The sequence below is a fragment of the Hylobates moloch genome, unplaced genomic scaffold, assembly GCF_009828535.3.
Source record: "Hylobates moloch isolate HMO894 unplaced genomic scaffold, HMol_V3 SCAFFOLD_2, whole genome shotgun sequence".
NCBI classification, from domain to species: Eukaryota; Metazoa; Chordata; class Mammalia; order Primates; family Hylobatidae; genus Hylobates; species Hylobates moloch.
The window spans coordinates 988822-1007516 of NW_026652277.1; the positions used below are offsets into that span (position 1 = coordinate 988822).

The following is an 18695-nucleotide window of genomic DNA, read 5'->3' on the forward strand; positions in this document are numbered from 1 at the left end:
TGTGGCGTGTTCCCGTGCCGCTGTGCGTCCATGTGACGTGGTCCCGTGCGGCTGTGTCCATGTGATGTGTTCCCGTGCTGCTGTGCGTCCCTGTGACTTGTGATCTGGCGCTGCTGTGCGTCCATGTGACGTGCGTTCCCATGCTGCTGTGAGTCCATGTGACATGTAATCCCATGCTGCTGTGCGTCCCTGTGACATGCGTTCCCGGGCTGCTGTGCGTCCCTGTGATGTGCATTCCCTAGTAATGTGTACGTGCTCATGACGTTCCTGTGTTAGGCCATTCTTGCGTTGCTATAAAAAATACTTGAGACCGGGTAATTTATAAAGAAAAGAGGTTTAATTGGCTGGTTCTACAGGCTGTACAAGAAGCGTGGCACCAGCATCTGCTTGGCTTCTGGGGAGGCTTCAGGGAGCTTGGAGCTTTCATTCACAGCAGAAGGCGAAGCGGGAGAAGGCCTCATGTGATGGAAGCAGGAGCAAGGCGGGGGCGGGGGGTGCCCCACATCCAAACAGCCAGATCTCCTCAGAGCTCACCCACTATTGTGAGGTCAGCACCAGGCTATGAGGAATCCTTCCCCGTGAGCCAGACACCCCCACCAGGCCCTGCCACCAACACAGGGGATTCCAGTTCAGCATGAGATTTGAGCTGGGACAAATTTCCAAACTTTATCAGTTCCAGTACTAGTACTTGTGTGCATATGACATACCTTCCCATACTAACGTGTGTGTGTGGTCTCTTTCTTTTGCTAGAACATAAATTCTCTGAGGGCAGGGGCTTTACCAGGGGTCTTCACTCCAGAGTTCCTACCTGCTAGATTGAGCATAGTTTTGCATGTGTGCATGTCAGAAGCCGTCTGGCCTCTTCTGCACTGTGTAAGCAGCACCTAGGCTGGGGGTGGGGACTGGCACTCTGTCAGCCCCTGATAAATATTTGTTGGATGCATATACAGATTTTCTTACAGAGCTGGCTGTAATGTGTTTGTTTTAGCCTTGGCCTTTGACAGGGGGCTTGATGTTACTAAGGAAAATAGTCTCATGACTATAGCAATAGAATTCTAAGTATATTTTAAATAGCCTCTTGAGAATGAAAATGCTTTTTTGTAATGTGATAAATTACTGATTTTTGTTTGTATTTGGTTAGTTTTAGATTGCATTTCTACTAATAACTGATGAAAACTTAAATGTTGAAAATCATTTTATTTGCCATTCTGTTGATGCATGGAAATAAACGGTAGTTCAGTTGATGATGTTGTGGATTCCACTTTTTTTCTGTACGAGATGGTCATAGAATTGATGGGTGTTCATGGACAGCAGTTATGGGTCAGAGGAGGACATACTCATCACAGTGACCAGCACTGGGCTCCTAGTGGTGGCCATCATGATGGATATGTCCTCAAGAGATTAATGAGAACCATCTATTTTGTAGCTATGTCAGAAGAAACTCAAGATTTCCAGGAAATATCTTTCTTTTTTGGCCTTCCCTTTGGCAGCAGATATCTGGGGAAGATGAAGTAGAGTGCTCTGACAAGGACGAGCCCGACCTCGATGGGGACGTGTCCAGTGACTGCCCCACCATCCGCGTGCCACTGACATCCCTCAAGAGCCACCAGGGCGTGGTCATCGCCGCCGACTGGCTGGTTGGGGGGAAGCAGGCCGTGACTGCCTCCTGGGACCGGACGGCAAACCTGTATGACGTGGAGACGTCCGAGCTCGTTCACTCTCTGACAGGTGCCTGGGTTCTCTGAGTCCGCCGCCTCCTGGCTGTGCATGTTAGTTTATGTCCATGGGTTATGTCTGACCTTGCCAATTACTTCTTGACCAGAATGAGTCTCTGTCCTCTTGGCTCTTCTGTGGTAATTTTTGGAGATTCTTTCTATTAATAATAGAACTGTTGGTAGCTAAATTTATTTTATCTTCAGGGGTTTTATTTTTTTATTTTTATTTATTTATTATTATTTTTTTGAGACAGAGTCTCGATCTGTCGCCCAGGCTGGAGTGCAGTGGCGCAATCTCGGCTCACTGCAAGCTCCGCCCCCTGGGTTCACGCCATTCTCCTGCCTCAGCCTCTCCGAGTAGCTGGGACCACAGGCGCCCGCCACCACGCCCAGCTAATTTTTTGTATTTTCAGTAGAGACGGGGTTTCACCATAGTCTCGATCTCCTGACCTCGTGATCCACCCGCCTCGGCCTCCCAAAGTGCTGGGATTACAAGCGTGAGCCACCGTGCCCGGCCATCTTCAGGGGTTTTAAATTGTAGCATGTAGTATCTAGATATTGGACATATGGTAGTTGTATTAGTTTTCCATTGCTCTGTAACAAATTTTCACAATTTTAGTGTCTTAAAACAACAGGAATTGACGGCCTCATGGTTTCCCAGGTCAGGAATTCTGGGCCCGTGGTAGCTGCTCTTCTCCCTGGGGCCTCAAAGACCTAAGTGAGGGTGCTGCCTGGTCAGGACCTCCCCGAGGCTGTGGTGCTCTTCCAAGTCTGCTGGTCATTGGAGGAGCTCCTTCCTGCAGCTGGAGTTTGAGGCCCTGTCTTCTTGCCAGCTGCCAGCAGGGGCTCTTCTGGGCATGCAGAGGCTGTGCCTGGCCCGGGGGTCCCTGCACAGGGCATGCCTTTCCCACACAGCAGCCGCTTTCCTCTGCAGCTGGAGCTCCCCTGTTGTTCTGAACTCTCCAACTTCTGGGACCCTTTTTAAGGGTTACGCCAGACCACCCAGGACAATCTTCGCTTTGATGAACTCAAAGTCAACTCATTTAGGGACCTTAATTACATCGGCAAAATCCTTTTTGCCTTATCATGTATCATAATTACCAGAAAGATAATCTCATCCTATTTACAGGCTCTGCCCTAACTGAAGGGAAGGGTGTTAGGCATGTAACGGGTGGGGGTGGCTTGGGGCCATCTTGGGATTCTGCCTACTGAGGTTGCTTCTGCGAATCTGTCTCTAAGCGCATTTCCTGCATGAGCATTAAAGATTGTATTTGACTGAGGACCCATAGCGTTGTATCATTAGAAGATATTCTAAGCAAAGAATGAAGATTGAAGTGGTTCTCACATTCAACCTGTTAATTTGCCTGACCTCCTAGCTGTTAGGGTGAGAAAATGGGTTGTGCACCTGTTTGGTTTTCTGTTCCTTTGACATGGACGGCTGAAGGACTTTAGCTTCTGAGGGAAAACCTGCCCCACTGTGACCCACATGCTGCTGAGTGATTCCATTAGGTCAGGTTCACATTCTCAGAGAGATGGCTTCTTGGGTTCTTGTGCTGTTGAAAAGCTTCTCTCTCAGTGTGCTCCTCAGATGATGACCTTGTGTTTTGCCATCTTGGTTACAGGGCACGACCAGGAGTTGACGCACTGCTGCACACACCCCACCCAGCGGCTCGTGGTGACCTCCTCCCGCGACACGACTTTCCGTCTCTGGGATTTCAGGGACCCCTCCATCCACTCGGTGAATGTTTTCCAGGGACACACGGAGTGAGTTGCGGTAGTTTAGACGTCTGTCTTTAGTCATGAAAAAGTTCTGTGGGTTGACATGAAAACTTAATTCTAGCCTTAATTTTCAGTATTTCCAACTCTACTATCTTTCAAAAAAACGACTACCTTTCAAATTCTGCTATTCTTCTTCTAAACATTTAGCTCCATTTTGGCTATTTCAAAGGATCTAGGAGATTAAGAGAAGGCACCCTCCGATGTTCTCTCAAGTTTAATGCAGACAGAATGGGGGAGTGGGTGGAGAAGAGCAGGGCTGCCAGAGTCTGTAGCTGAGCACTGGGCCCGGCCACGCCACCATAGGAGCCGCGGGAGCTGTTACTGCTACCCACAGGGCCTGTAGCTGAGCACTGGAGCTGGCCGTGCCACCATGGGAGCCGCAGGAGCTGTTACCGCTACCCACGGGGCGTCTCCTGGATCTTTTCCATCTAGTTTTTGTTATTACATGTGTCTACGTGGTATATTCTGGGAGAAGGTACACACATAGACGCGCAAACACAGACATAGACCCTCAATCCAGTGTGTCCTTCTCTGCTTGGGTTTCTCTCCAGCAACTCAAGCGTAAGGGAGGCAGAGTCTCGCTGTTGCCCAGGCCAGACTGCAGTGGTGCTATCTCGGCTCACTGCAAGCTCCGCCTCCCGGGTTCACGCCATTCTCCTGCCTCAGCCTCCCGAGTAGCTCGGACTACAGGCACCCGCCACCACGTCTGGCTAATTTTTTGTATTTTTAGTAGAGATGAGGTTTCACCGTGATAGCCAGGATGGTCTCGATCTCCTGACCTCGTGATCCGCCCACCTCGGCCTCCCAAAGTGCTGGGATTACAGGCGTGAGCCACCGCGCCCGGCCATGTAAGGTCTTAACAGAACTTTTCAGTTCTTTCTGCGACCGCCTCCTTCCCCTAGTCTGGCCCTGCTCAGTCAATGATGAGACCGTCTGCCCAGTCATGGGGGCTGTCTACCTAGAGTGTTCCCTGGTTCTTCTCTTTTAATCTCTGCTCCCCTTTCCCCCATCACGCCCCATTGTGGTCCACTGGCAAGTCTCCTGCCAGCCATGCCTGTGGGATCTTCCCGGCTGCTCCTCGCTCCTCCATACCCCCCTACCTCCCACCAGTGCTGCCGTCCACTCCGACGTCTGGATAAGCAGCGTGCATTGAAAGGTTTATAAATGAACTCCAAATATGAAAATCTGTCTTATATGTTTAACGTTAGTTACTAAGTTTTAGATTTAATGTTCAAAATGTTAGTAAGATGTTGGAAAGGAAAATAGGACTTTTTGTTTGTTTGTTTGTTTGTTTGTTTGTTAATAGACAGTCTCTTTCTGTCACCCAGGCTGGAGTGCAGTGGCAAGATCTTGGCTCACTGCAACCTCTGCCTCCCAGGTTCAAGCGATTCTCTTGCCTCAACCTCCCTAGTAGCTGGCATTACAGGCACCCGCCACCACGCCTGGTTGATTTTTGTATTTTTAGTAGAGGTGGGGTTTCACCATGTTGGTTGGGCTGGTCTTGAACTCCTAACCTCAGGTGATCCGCCTGCCTCGGCCTACCAAAGTGCTGGGATTATAGGTGTGAGCCATCGCGTCTGGCCAGGACAACGTTTTTAAAAAGAAGCTTGAGATTGGAAAGCTAATTCCTTGACTCTGAGGCTGGAACAGGAGCAGGCAGCAGTCACGACCATGCATAGAGATCTTTATGGCAGCCTGGGTCTGTTCTGGGGGCATCACACACATTATACTGCTCCGTCCTGACATCAGGTCAGTGTTTATTCTGCCAGCTCTGTCAGCAGTAGCCACAGTAATACAGACCTCCTGGCAGTCAGTGGCTGAACACAGCACTGTGTTGTTGCTGCATCAGGGTGCAGCAGGTGCTGAGCTGGGCCCCCATGAGCTCCGCCACATGGGCCTCACCCTGCTGCAGGCCAGCTCATTGGTGAGGAAGATGCTGCAGCTCGGGGAGCGCTGCTTCACACGCGTGTTAGCTTGGATGTGGTGCTCCCTGACGTCCACCAGATGCAGAGGGGCCCCACAGCAAAGCCCTGGCTGGACCTGGGCCCGCCACCTGGCAACACTGTGCAGGGCGGGGCAGAGGGGCCGCATGACTGCCCTGCTGTTCCTCATGAGAATTCACTGGAAGGGCAGTCAGAGGCCTAGAGGACGGGAGGAGCAAGACGGTCTCATTCCTGTGCCTGCAGTGCCTTCTTAAGCTTTTTGCTTAGAAAAGTTTCAAGCCTACATAAAAACCAACAGAGTAGTACAGTGTACCCACAAACCCTTCACCTAGGTTCGCCTGTTGTATTGTAGCACTGCTGTCTCTTTACACATGTGTACACATCTCTCTCTGAAACACACACCCACTAACCCTTCACCTAGGTTCACCTGTTGTATTGCAGCACTGCTGCCTCTCTTTACACGTGTACACACTGCTGTCTGTAACACACAACACCCACTACCCCATCACCTAGGTTCGCCTGTTGTATTGCAGCACTGCTGTCTCTACACGTGTACACACATTTCTCTGAAACCCACGCCCACTAACCCTTCACCTAGGTTCACCTGTTGTATTGCAGCACCACTATCTCTCTTTACACATGTGTACACGCCTCTCTCTGAAACACACGCCCACTTCCCCTTCACCTAGGTTCGCCTGTTGTTGTATTGCAGCACTGCTGTCTCTCTTTACACATGTATACACACCTGTCTGTAACAGACACGCCCACTTCCCCTTCACCTAGGTTCGCCTGTTGTTGTATTGCAGCACTGCTGTCTCTGTAGATGTGTACACACCACTCTGTAACACACACTTGTATGTTTTCTTTGGCTGAGCCCTTTGAAAGGAAAACTCCAGCACGCATTTTCTAAGAATAAAGGTGTTCTCCTAATACAGTACCATTGTTCAAATAAGAAAATTAGTAAAAATTCTATGGCATCCTTTATCTGGTCCGTATTTAAATTTACTCAGTTCTCCCCAAAATGTCTTTGATACTTTTTTTAGAGCTAGAATTTAATCAGGATTCTCTCATCACATTTAGATATTATGTCCTTTGGCTTCTTTTAATCTAGAATGGTCCTTTCCCTATTTTTTGTTACTTTTTAGGATATTGAGTTTTTTGGTGAAGAATCCAAGCCTGCTCTTTTGTAGAATGCCCCTCATTCTGCATTTTTCTTATGACTTCCTTTAAAGTGCCCCTCTGCTGTGCTATTGGTGTGCTGAAGCGCTCCTGCGGTTAAGATGGCGTCTGCAGGTCTGCCTGCCAGAGGTGCTCTCCTGTTTCAAATAGTGAAGCGACACTATTCCACGGATGTTAATTCCCCAGTGACCTTTCCTTGGTCCAGGGCCTCAGCTCATTGTTACGTTGAGTCCTGCAGAAGGGGATCTTTGTAATTCTGTCTACACTGGTTAGTTGTTACTGTGTTTTTTGAGTGTTAGCGAGCATAGACACCTGCGCTTTGTTGGTGTTAGTGGTTGTGATCCCTGTGGTTGCTTTGGTTTTGGCTTCTGAGTGCCCCCCACCACCCCACCGTGGGACCTGCAGGGCCCTAAGTGCCACCATCCTGGCACAGCTCCCTGCCCCAGGCTAGGACAACCCAGCAGCTCTCACTGCATTGACTCTGGTCATCTGTATGGAGCACAAAAATCTGTCAGAGCTTTGAGAATTGGGTGAAGGAGGGTAGTTTTGTGTCTAGAGAGCAGAGGAGCTTCCTATGTGCTTCCGATATGGGAGTTGCAGGGATAAGCCAGTGTGCCCTGTGGTGCCCGTCCCCTTTGAGGGCAGGATGGAAAGGCCGAAGAATTCTGTCCAGAGGAGGATGCAGTGGAGCCAGGGCTTGGTGAGTTGCTGGTTTGTGCCAGGCACTGTTGGAGCCCCGGCATCACCCCAGTTCAGAGAGAGAAACCGAGGCATGAGGAGGCCAGGTGGTTTGCTGAGGGTTTGGCTCTAGGGGGTCATTCCAGAGCAGTCCCTCCTGGTGCCTTCAAGGTGCCTCTTGTGTTATTTAAGACCCTTCTAGTCCTGTATTGTCTCTGTTCAGTTGCCATATTTAATTGAAAGATTTTATTTTTGTTTTGTATAAAAAGAAAAGTTTTTGTATTTATATCACCAGAGTTGATTGCAAGTGCATATTTTCGCTTCTAAGGCTGTTGCAACCGTGTGGTCTTGGCCATTTGACTGTGAAGTGTAGTCAATGCTGGTGGCATCTTTAAAATACCTGCTTAGGCTGGGTGTGGTGGCTCATGCCTGTAAGCACTTTGGGAGGCCGAGACAGGCGGATCACCTGAGGTTGGGAGTTTGAGACCAGCTTGACCAACATGGAGAAATTCTGTCTCTACTAAAAATACAAAATTAGCCAGGTGTGGTGGCACACGCCTGTAATCCCAGCTACTTGGGAGGCTGAGGCAGGAGAATCGCTTGAACCTGGGAGGTGGAGGTTGTGGTGAGCTGAGATTGTGCCGTTGCACTCCAGCCTAGGCAATGAGCGAAACTCCAAACTCCGTCTCAGAAAAAAAAAATCTGGTTAATTTGTGGTACATTTTTGCAGCTAGTGGATACATGAAACAATGATTGTTTTTTAGAGAGCTGTACTTATGAAGAATGTAGTAACTGTTATGAAAGAGTTCTTATTAATGTGGACCTATGAATACGGTTTCCTAAGGTTTATGTCTTTCTATTGGAATCAGGTGTGGGCGTAGAGTAAGGTGGAGTGTGTAATTCCCGTGTGCCCTCTCTCCCACATGGGTCTTCCAAGCTGTAGGCTATGCTTCCATGCACCTGAACCGTGGGGGTGAGGTGAACGTGGACCAGACCTGCCTGGGCCAGGCTTACTCAGATCGTTTATGCTTTCTTTTTTCTTACTCAAATTATCATGAACTAGCATATCTCGTTGTTGTGTACATACAAAAATACGTTTTGAAAAGATCTCTCTTTGGTGCTAATTTTGTTGCTATGTCGGGGCGAGTCCGCTGGGCTCTTGGACATTCAGCTTCCCCACCGGCCTGGCGCTTCCTCAGCTGTGCTCATGCAGGATGAGGGTTTGGTCAGCAGGTGGAGCCGTGGATGCCTTTATTGAGCACAGACTCTTCTTTCCTGACATCAGATCAGCTGTAAGCCTGTACACATGCCTCATAATGAGAAAAGCAGGAAATGAGTCATATTACAAAAATGTTTCATCTGTGGCGTCTTCTTAGTAACGCTTGCCTTTGTCTCTGGCATGGGTTTTGTAGGTTCGAGCCAATAGACAAATAAAACCTACAGAGTGCATGATCCTTAGAAATGTGTAGAGCTGTGCATCTGTGCCACAGCACACCTGGGTGAGGTCCTGGCAGTGCGGGTTTAGTTCTTGAGATGTGCATCTGCGCCACAGCACACCTGGGTGAGGTCCGGGGTGCGGGTTTAGTTCCTAAGAGGAATGGCCAGGTTGTGTGTGTGTGTTCCATTTGATCACTTGTTTGGGACGTTCTGAACATGACTTGTAAGAGCACACCCTGGGTCTCCTGCCTTCCCTGCCACCATGTCATTCTGAGAGACCCTCTGCTCCGGGGGATTCTCTGCAGTGGCCACGGCATCGCCAAGGACATCCGTGAGCCTCCGATGCGCATCCAGCGTGTTAGCGCCCAGACCCACGGGGCCTGGCACCCTGATAGGTGAGAATGTTCACCCAGGGCCCGGCCTGAGGCATACAGGACTGCCTGCTCATCCAGGAAGTAGCTCCGTCGGTTTTCCAGGGTGATCCTGAGTCCTTTTCGCTAGTTCTTTTCCTGAGCATTGAAAGCAAAAGTCAGACGTGCGTTCTTAGGAAGTTTGCTGTTCTTGTTGATGTGGGCTGAAAAGTTGTATGCAGGGTGTTTTTAGTGATATCTCTTAAACAGAGGCAGTATTTCTTCAACATATGTGACTAAAAATACCCTTTCTCACGTAATTTATATTAACATGATGTGGAATGTGCTTTTCAAAGTTTTAGGGCTTATTTTCACTTGTAGGAACTCAGCATAAATTCTTTAGTATAGTATATTAGAATCTAATGTCTTTTGTAATGTAAATAACTCTCTAGTTAAGGTGAATTGCTGTATATTGGGTTTTCTTAAGGCAAGAAGTAGCTCTAAAGGCTTAAGGGTAACTGGCCCGGTTTTGTGATCCAGTTTCCAGGAGAGATTTTTCCCCACTTTCATTTTTTTCTTACTGTAATCCCCATACTTTTACTTGCATTCTGTGCCTTTTTGAAAGACTGGAGTTTGAGTTCTACTGCTTCACTGTAAGAAAGAAAAGCGTAGCGAAATGAGTTCCCTGAAACGTGTGGTCGTTAACCTTTGCTGGATGGGGATGGAGCGCCGTGCTGTGAGCTGCTGAAGGCTTTGGTCCTACGTGTTTAGAAGGACCAGTCGCCTTTTCCTTTTGAGGTGTCTTATTTCTTTTCACTCTGTGTTATGGCATCTCTGTATTATAGCAGGAATTTTACCATGATAGTAGTTAGTTGGCGTAACTGTGTGGCTGTTTTTATTTGACTGTTTGTTAGTGACCCAGCATGTACTGATTTATATGAAAAGCAATTTTAGATACTTCATACAGCAGAAATGTGAAGTTGTATGTGTTGTTCTTAGAAATAATAAAAAGGCTTAATTTGAAAATTTCGGTGTGTCACAGGAATTCAGCTGTTGGTGGCTATTTCTCTCTCTTTTTCTTTCTTTCTTTTTTTTCTTTTTGTGAGACGGAGTCTCGCTCTGTTGCCCAGGCTGGAGTGCAGTGGCGCAATCTCGGCTCACTGCAACCTCCACCTCCTGGGTTCAAGCGATTCCCCTGCCTCAGCCTCCCGAGTAGCTGGGACTACAGGCACGTGCCTTGGTGGCTATTTCTTATACCTTGTTTGATTGCACTCTGTAGATTGATGTTTTTTTTACAAATGAAGGTCTGTGGAGCCCAGCCCTGGCCAAGCAGGTCTGTTGGTGCCAGTTTTCCAACAGCACATGCTCACTTCCTGCCTCTCTCTCACATTTTGGTCATTCTCACAATATTTCTTACTTTTTCATTGTGATTATGTGAGGATGGTCAGTGACTTTTGCTGTAACTGTTATAATTGGTTTTGAGGCCCCTGGGAACCTTGCCCATAGAAGACAGTGAACTTAGTCGATAAATCGTGTGTGTTCCGACTGCCCCACTAACTGGCCATTCCTTCGTCTCTCATCTTCTCCTAAGGCCTCTGACTCCCTGAGTGAGACACAACACTATTGAAATTAGGCCAATTAACATCCCTACAGCAGCCTCTCAGTGTTGAAATGAAGAGTTGCGTGTCTCTCACTTGAAAGCTGGAAATGACGAAGCTTAGTGAGGAAGATGTGTCGAAGGCAGAGGGGCTGAAAGCTGGGCGTCCTGCACCGGACAGCCAGGTTCTGAATGCAAAGGAAAATTTCCGGAAGGAAAGTAAAACTGCTACTCCAGTGAACACACGAATGATAAGAACACGATCCTAATGCTGATATGAAGGAAGTTTGAATGGTCTGGATTGATTAAACCAGCCACAACATTCCCTTTAGCCAAAGCCTAATCCAGAGCAGGGCCCTGACTCTTCAATTCTGTGAGGGCTTAGAGAGGTGAGGGAGCTGTGGAAGAAAAGCTGGAAGCTGGCAGAGGTTGGTTTATGAGGTTTAAGGAAGGAAGCCGTCTCCATAACATGAGAGTGCAAGGTGAAGCAGCAAGTGCTGATGGAGAAGCTGCACCAAGTTCTCTGGAAGATCCAGCTGAGATCATTGATGAAGATGACTGTGTTTAATAACAGATTTTCAGTGTAGACAAAACAGCCTTCTGTTAAAGAAGATGCCATCTAGAACTTTCCTAGCTAGAGAAGTCACTGCCTGGCTTCAAAGGACAGATGATGCTTTTATGAGGGACTAGTACAGCTGGTGACTTAGAGTTGAAGCCAGTGCTCATTTGCCATTCTGAAAATCCTACGGCCCTTAAGAATTATGTGAAACCTACTCTGCCTGTGCTCTATAAATGGATCACCGAAGGCTGGATGAGAGCACATCTGTTTACACCATGGTTTACTGAATATTTTAAGCCTATTGTTGAGGCCTACTGCTCAGGAAAAAAGTTTTGTTTTTTTTTTTTTCAAAATTGTCCTGCTTATTGACAGTGCACCTAAGGGCTCTGATGGAGAGGTACAAGGAGATGAATGGTGTTTTCATGCCTGGTAACACAACCCCCATTCTGCAGCCCATGGTTCAAGGAGTCATTTTGACTTTCGAGTCTTATTATTTAAAAAATACACTTCGTAAGGCTATAGCTGCCATAGATAGTGATTCCTCTGATGGACCTTGGCAACGTCAATTGGGCACCTTCGGGAAAGGATTTGTCTTTCTGGTTGCCATTCAGAACACTTGTGATTCATGGGAGAAGGTCAAAATGTCACAGGAATTTGAGAGATGTTGAGGGGTTCAAGGCTTCAATGGAGAAAGTCACTGCAGGTGTGGTGGAAACAGGAAGATAACTAGGATTAGAAGTGGATCCTGAAGATGGGACTGAATTGCTACAATCTCATGATAAACTTGAATGGACGAGGAACTGCTTCTTATGGATGAGCAAAGAAAGTGGTTTCTTGAGTGGCAATGTACTCTTGGTGAAGATGCTGTGAGCATTGTTTAAATGACAGCAAAGGATTTTGAATATTCCATAAACTTCAGTAGTAAAGCGGTGGTAGGGTTTGAGAGGACTGACTCCAGTTTTGAAGTTCAATTGTGGGTAAAATGCCTTTTTTTTTTTTTTTTTTTTGAGATGGGAGTCTCACCCTGTTGCCTAGGCTATAGTGCAGTGGTACTATCTTGGCTCACTGCAACCTCCGCCTCCCAGGTTCAAACGATTTTTCTGCCTCAGCCTCCCGAGTAGCTGGGATTACAGGCACCTGCCACCACGCTTGGCTAATTTTTACATTTCTAGTAGAGACAGGGTTTCACCACGTTGGCCAAGCTGGTCTCAAACTGCTAACCTCAAATGATCCACCTGCCTTGGTCTCCCAAAGTGCTGGGTTTACAGGCGTGAGCCACCATGACCGGCCCCAGTAAAATGCTTTTAAACAGCATCATATGCGGTAGAGAAATCTTTTGTAAAAGGAGGAGTCAATTGCTACAGCAGACTTCATTGCTGTCCTATTTTAAGAAATTGTCCCAGCCTTCAGCAGCCACCACCCTCATCAGTCAGCAGCCGTCAGCATTGAGGGAGGACCCTCCACCAGCAAAAAGATTATGACTCACCAAAGGCTCAGATGACTGTTAGTGTTTTTTAGTGGCAAAATTTGTCTTACTTAAGAAATGCACGTTGCGTTTTTAGAGGTAATGTGGTTGCTCACTTAACAGCCTACAGGATGGTGTGGCTATAGCTTCTGTATGCACCGGAAAACCAGACAGCTCTTGTGATCCACCTTACTGCAATCTTCACCTCACAGCGTGGTCTGGAACGAACGGAACCCGCAGAAGCTCCAAGATTGCCTGTGTTTGTCCTAACCACCAGGAGCTGCAGCTGGAAGTCAGTGCTTTTCACCTGAACTAAGTTCTTTTCTGTTCATGTGTTTTTTCACCCAGCAGTGTAATTCCAAAGCCTGGCCCTCTCCTGGCTGCTGTATTCCCTTGCACACACCCAGGGGGGTGAACCCACACCAGGCCGTTCCAGCGTGGGCCCTCACTGTGCAGACCGTGGGTGAATAGACGTGCCTGCAAGAGGCTTTTGCTGTCATGACATTTGCCTGTTTAGATCTCAGCCTCAGCCCTCAGACCCCCCTCAGCGCACCGCAATCCCGTAGAGTTTTCCTCCCCTCCCCATTTCCCTTTTTTGTTTTGTTTTTTTTGTTGTTGTTGTTGTTGTTATTTTGGTTGCTATAAAAAGGAGCTGACAGGCGAGGCGTCACTGGCCATTAAGCCTCCTCTGTGGGTGGCGGGTGGCTCTGCCTTGTGCTGGGCTGGCAGTGTTTGCAATGCGGATAAACTTCAGCATTGAAAAAAACAGGAGATCATCTCAACATGGATGCAATATTTGAGGATGCAAAGTTTTTTGTTTTCTTCCTTTTTAATTCTTTACAAACGATTTTAACTTTATTCCCAAAATGTGGTCTTTGGTGCTTTCTTGTAAAGAAAACACAACACACATGTAACCAAACAAAATTTTAAAAAATCAGTTGAGAAATTATAATGATCACTTTGAAGTGATGACATGTTTGTGTGCTTTTATTTCCAAACACCTGGGAGAGAGATTTGGTACTAAACACTGAGTTCTAGATCGTGTGCTCAGAAAGGTAAACACACTTTTGCACCTTGTGTCATGGTGTTAACAGTTTTCTTTATGCTTTTAAAGGGAAAAGTTTGGAAAGTGACATTTTTAACCGGATGATGGGCAGTTTTTATTGCACCTAAACTTTGTGCTTGGTCACAGTCAGCATGCAGTCATCAGCTTGGGTGTGGGCCTCTGGGTGCTGTCCAGCCAGCCAGCCACCTGGGAGGTGGGCGTTGGAAAGGCCGCATGTGGTCTCTAAATCAGTTTACTTTCCATTTTCAGATCTGCTTTCTTTTTGGTGATGGCTTTGAGGCCTTGTCTGTGGGAAAGGTGGAGAGCCAGCCATCTACCAGGTGGTGACTTTGTGGACAGCAGGGCCCTGTGGAAGGGCCTCTGGGGCGGAAGTGACATGGAGATGAGGACAGCCTGCAGGCTGCGGGGGCCTTGGAAGCACACCTGTGTCTCCTCTCAGTGTTACATCGCATACCCATATGCCTGAAAGCTTGGTGGTTGTCTTTTTAATTAGATTACATTAGAGTACTTTAACAAAATGTTGTATGTATTCATGGAGTGTGAGTGCAGTTTTGCTACCTTGATGTACTCCACTCAGGTGAGGCCAGGGCTTCAGCATACCCCTCGCTGGAGTGACACTCGTTGCACTCACCAGGTAACCTCCTGTCATCCACCCTGCCCCGGTTCTCTGCTCTGTCCATCAGTCCTGTATCCACCCCACCCTGGGTCGTCTCTGCCCTGTCCATCAGTCCTCCCGTCGTCCCCCCTGCCCTGGGTCATATCTGCCCTATCCATCAGTCCTCCCGTCACCCACCCCACCCCGGGTCTCCGCCGTGTCTGTCAGTCCTCCCGTCACCCACCCCGCCCCGGGTCTCTGCCCTGTCAGTCGTCCCATCACCCACCCCGCCCCGGGTCTCTCCCCTGTCTCTCAGTCCTCCCGTTACCCACCTCACCCTGGGTCTCCACCCTGTCTGTCAGTCCTCCGCTGTCCTGTGTGCACATAGTTTTGCTCCCACTTGCCAGTGAGGACACCCGCTCTTTGTCTTTCAGTGTTTGTATTGTTTCACTTAAGAGAATGGCCCCCAGTTCTATCCATGTTGCTGCATAAATTAATAAAGGTGATTTTATTTTTAGGAAGTGTATAGATTTATATAAATACAACTCTTAATAATAACTGGCTGATATCCAAGGTTATCATAAAACCGAGGCTAGGGTCACTAAGGACTCCATCGGTCATCCGTGACAGCTTTTCGGAGCTTTGGTGGTTGACCTGAGTATGGTGCAGATTCCAGAGAACCGTAGTGGGCAGCCGTTGGCGGGAACAGGACCTCACTGCAGCAGTCGTGTTCAGGGGTGGTCTTGGGTGTTTCTGTGTATTAGTTAGTGAATGCTTTGTCTTGTGACCACAGAAACTGCCAAGGAGACATTAGCAGATACAGTGCGCAGCTGGGCACACCTAGGCCCAGTGGTTCTTACTGTGCAAAGGAGAATCCCTGTCTCTTACCAGTAGAGCAGCGCTGTCCGTGCCACCACCTGCAGAGCTGCTGTTCCATCCTCCCCTCTCAGTGTCCTGTGGTATGAACCTAACAGTAACTTCCTGAGCCAGTCCCTTGTTGATGCATGTTTTTAAATTTTTATTGGTTTATTTTTTTGAGACAGGGCCTCACCCTCTCGCCTAGGCTGGACTGCAGTGGCATGATCATGGCTCACTGCAATCTCGACCTCCTGGGCTCAAGTGATCCTCCCACCTCAGCCTCCCGAGTAGCAGGGACTACAGGGCTGTGCCACTACTCCCTGCTAATGTTTGTATTTTTTGTAGAGATGGAGTCTCACCATGTTGCTTAGGCTGCTCTTGAAATCTTGGTCTCAAGTGATCCTCTTGTCTCAGCCTCCAACGTGCTGGGATTACAGGCATGACTCACTGAGGCTGGCTGCCTATTGATGCATTTTAAAGTTGCTTCCAAGTTAGAATATTGTTTTTAAAAGTGAGAGGAGATTTAGTGTATCTCTGTTTTACCCTTTTAAAGTTCCTCATTTAAGAAGGGCTACTCAGGAACTGATAAATAAGGACTTAAGGAAATGATTGCATTTGAATTGCTCTACTCGACAGCTTTGTTTCGGCCTGTAGATTCTGTCACCTTTCTTTGAGATGACTGTGAGACAGCCATCAGGCTTATTGACACATACTCAAAACTTCCTAACTGTGAGGTACTTCAGGACAGACTCCGGAGACAGGTGCGGGTGTCTTTGAGTCCACAGGTCAGCAGAAACCAGCATGATATGCAGAGCGGGCAGCATGGGGAGGGGTGGCTGCCTAAAGCGTCAGCTTACGTTTGGAAAAGATGGTGGTGACCATGCTGTGTGCGTGCCCACTGCAGAGCCAGGGCCCGGGTGGCATGTGAGGGTCGCCTGGCAGCCTCTGATCAGCATCTGCGCTGTGTGCACTCAGCCACCCTCAGCCAGCTCTGTTTGAAGTCCCTGCACACATCTGAGCCGTGTGCACTCAGCCACCCTCAGCCAGCTCTGCATGAAGTCCCTGCAGGCATCTGAGCTGCAGGGTTTCTGGTGCTCAGCAGCAGAGCAGAGAAACACTTCATTTAACACCATCTTTGGAGAGCACGATGTTCCAGAGAAGTGATTTCTCCAATGATCCCTCAAGAACCAAAACTTTGTAAAAAAAGACTATTTCGTGTGTGTGTGTAAGAGAGGGACACACCAGTGCTTTAGGAGTGTGCACGCACTGCCACGCTGCCTCCCTGCCCTGATGGCCTCACAGGCCGGGCGTTACTGTTTGTCTCTGCCGTGTGTTTTGTTTCAGCTTCTCTGGAAGTCAGTTGTTGCATTTTCCCATTTTTGTGCTGGTTTCTAACGCTGTTTCTCACTCAATCCCACTGATTTACTTACTGCTCCTGAACATTCTAAAACTGATATGTAGAAATGAAAGTGACCCAGAATAAAAGACTAAGGGCCATTCCTATGAAGAAAGAACATGAGTGCGTGGGCATTAGGAATTTCCTCTATATACCAGAAGGCCGTGCTGCAATACTAGTCAAGAGCGTGTATTTGGAAAATACGTCTGTATAGGCTCCTGCAGAAACAGCCTCTGTCCGTAGTAGCCTTGACATTCTAGGATGATAAGATCAGCACACGAGACAGAGCAGAGCAAGAGAACACAGAGCTGGGTGCTGTTACTGAGTCCAGGCACCACAGGTCAGTGTTTCTGTAATGGGTCTTCTTTCTTTGTGTCGTAGCCAAGGTGAAGCTCTTCAGCTAGCAGAAGAGTGTTCTCACTGTGCCCCCATAGCTCATGGACCTGATCTTTAGAATCTTATTTTTGGTCGGGTGAGGTGTCAGGTTATACTGAACTAAATGTTTTCTTTGAATAGTCTGTGGAAAGGTTTTTACTAATTCAGTTAGTCAAATATTAGGGAGGCTTTAGCGTAGTCTGAAGTCACTTTAGAAGCCCTTCTCTGTGGGACGTGGTAAACACGGATATTACAGAGGCTTCTTGTGGCTTTGCTGTGGTGCCTGTTGGCAGCACTTCCAGGCCTTAGGGTGCTGTTGTGCGCCTAACACTGCTGACCTTATAATATTATAAGTGGCCAGTCACTTGCCCCCTTTGCTGGGAGGAGGGAGGCGTCACTGGAGTGACTTTACCTCCCCCTCTGCTGCACACTGTCTCACGAGGAGCGGGGCCTGCACACAGCCAGTGCTTAATAAATATTTGTTGCATGAACAGTTCTGTAGTGCAGCCCTTATCAGTGACTTAGTTGGGAAATCTCTCGTTATTTCTGCCGAGAGGGGTTTGGAGAGTAGCATGGCCCCATGAGACTACTGAGGTAGAACTATGCGTTAGGAGAACTGACTTCTCCAGGGAACAGTTGAATTTGAAATTCTGAAAAAGAATCACATGTGATACACACTTGATTTTTGCTTTGACTGATTTTTATCTTAAGGGTCCACTTTTTTGGGAGGTAGCCATGAAGGAGTATTTAGAAATGTGTCTTACTTGAATGTGACTTTTCCGTTTCTTGGTCAGTCCTATGAGTTTGTCAAATGAATGCTTGTGTGAGTTCTTGAATTCCAAAAGGCGTGGGTGATGAGAAAGGCCAGGATGGAGCTTCGGAGACCCCGAATGTGCATTTGGGCTGCCTGGCTGTGAAGGGAAGACCTGATTAATGTGTTAGGCGTTGGATTTCATGCAGATAGCTTGGAAATTGCAGGAAGGGCCCTGATGACTCCGAACACAATGCAGCTACCCCACGTCTTCCCTTGCACTGTGAAGCGCCCTCTCCAAGGGGCACCCGGGGGTCCTGGCTGGCTTGTTGGGGTGTCCTTTGGTTACTTAGGGCACTGTTTTAAAGTCAGGACTGTTGGTGACACAGGTGTTGTACTTTTGTATGAGCACTGTAATAGAACAGTTGACCCGCCAAAGTAATAAAGTAAGAAAGCCACAGTGGTGCCTGTTTCACAGCTGTTCATTTTCAAAGATCTGTTCTCAGTACCTTGACTGAGAAGGCTGGGTTCCAAGGAGGGGGCAGCCGTCCACAGGCCTCCCCCTCGCGCACCCTTGCTGTCTGTGGACACACAGGCGTGCCCCTCAGATGTAAACACGTTACCTTGAGGAATAGGAAAGGAAACAATCGTTAGTGTTTGATGTCATGCGGGAAAAGCACTCCCATCCGCGCTCTGTGGCTCGGTGTTTTCCACATCGTGTCTTCTTTTCCTTAACAGTGAAATTTCGGCAGATTGTTATGCAGAAGCGGTTCTGCGTCTCTGTGTGACTGGGAGACAGCTGTTCTTCCTAATGAGGATGCCAGCTTTGCGGCGTTTCCGCTGATGGAGACCCGCGGAGGGAGCGGAATGTTCCAGACCAGGCAGTGGTGTGCGGCGAGGAGGTGCTGCACTGTCAGCTGGAGGAGCACGCTCGGCTGCCCCACATGACAAG

The 18695-nt window shown here is 48.2% G+C and overlaps 1 protein-coding gene across 1 annotated transcript in view; it reads left to right on the top strand.

The window, feature by feature from the left end:
* WDR37 (WD repeat domain 37) overlaps positions 1-18695 on the top strand; it is a 76702-nt gene that overhangs the window by 48419 nt on the left and 9588 nt on the right. Inside the window, exons 10-12 of the mRNA XM_058435408.1 lie at positions 751-873; positions 1494-1728; positions 3338-3479. Coding sequence (XP_058291391.1) covers positions 751-873; positions 1494-1728; positions 3338-3479 — 500 coding nt within the window. The remainder of the gene's footprint in view (positions 1-750; positions 874-1493; positions 1729-3337; positions 3480-18695) is intronic.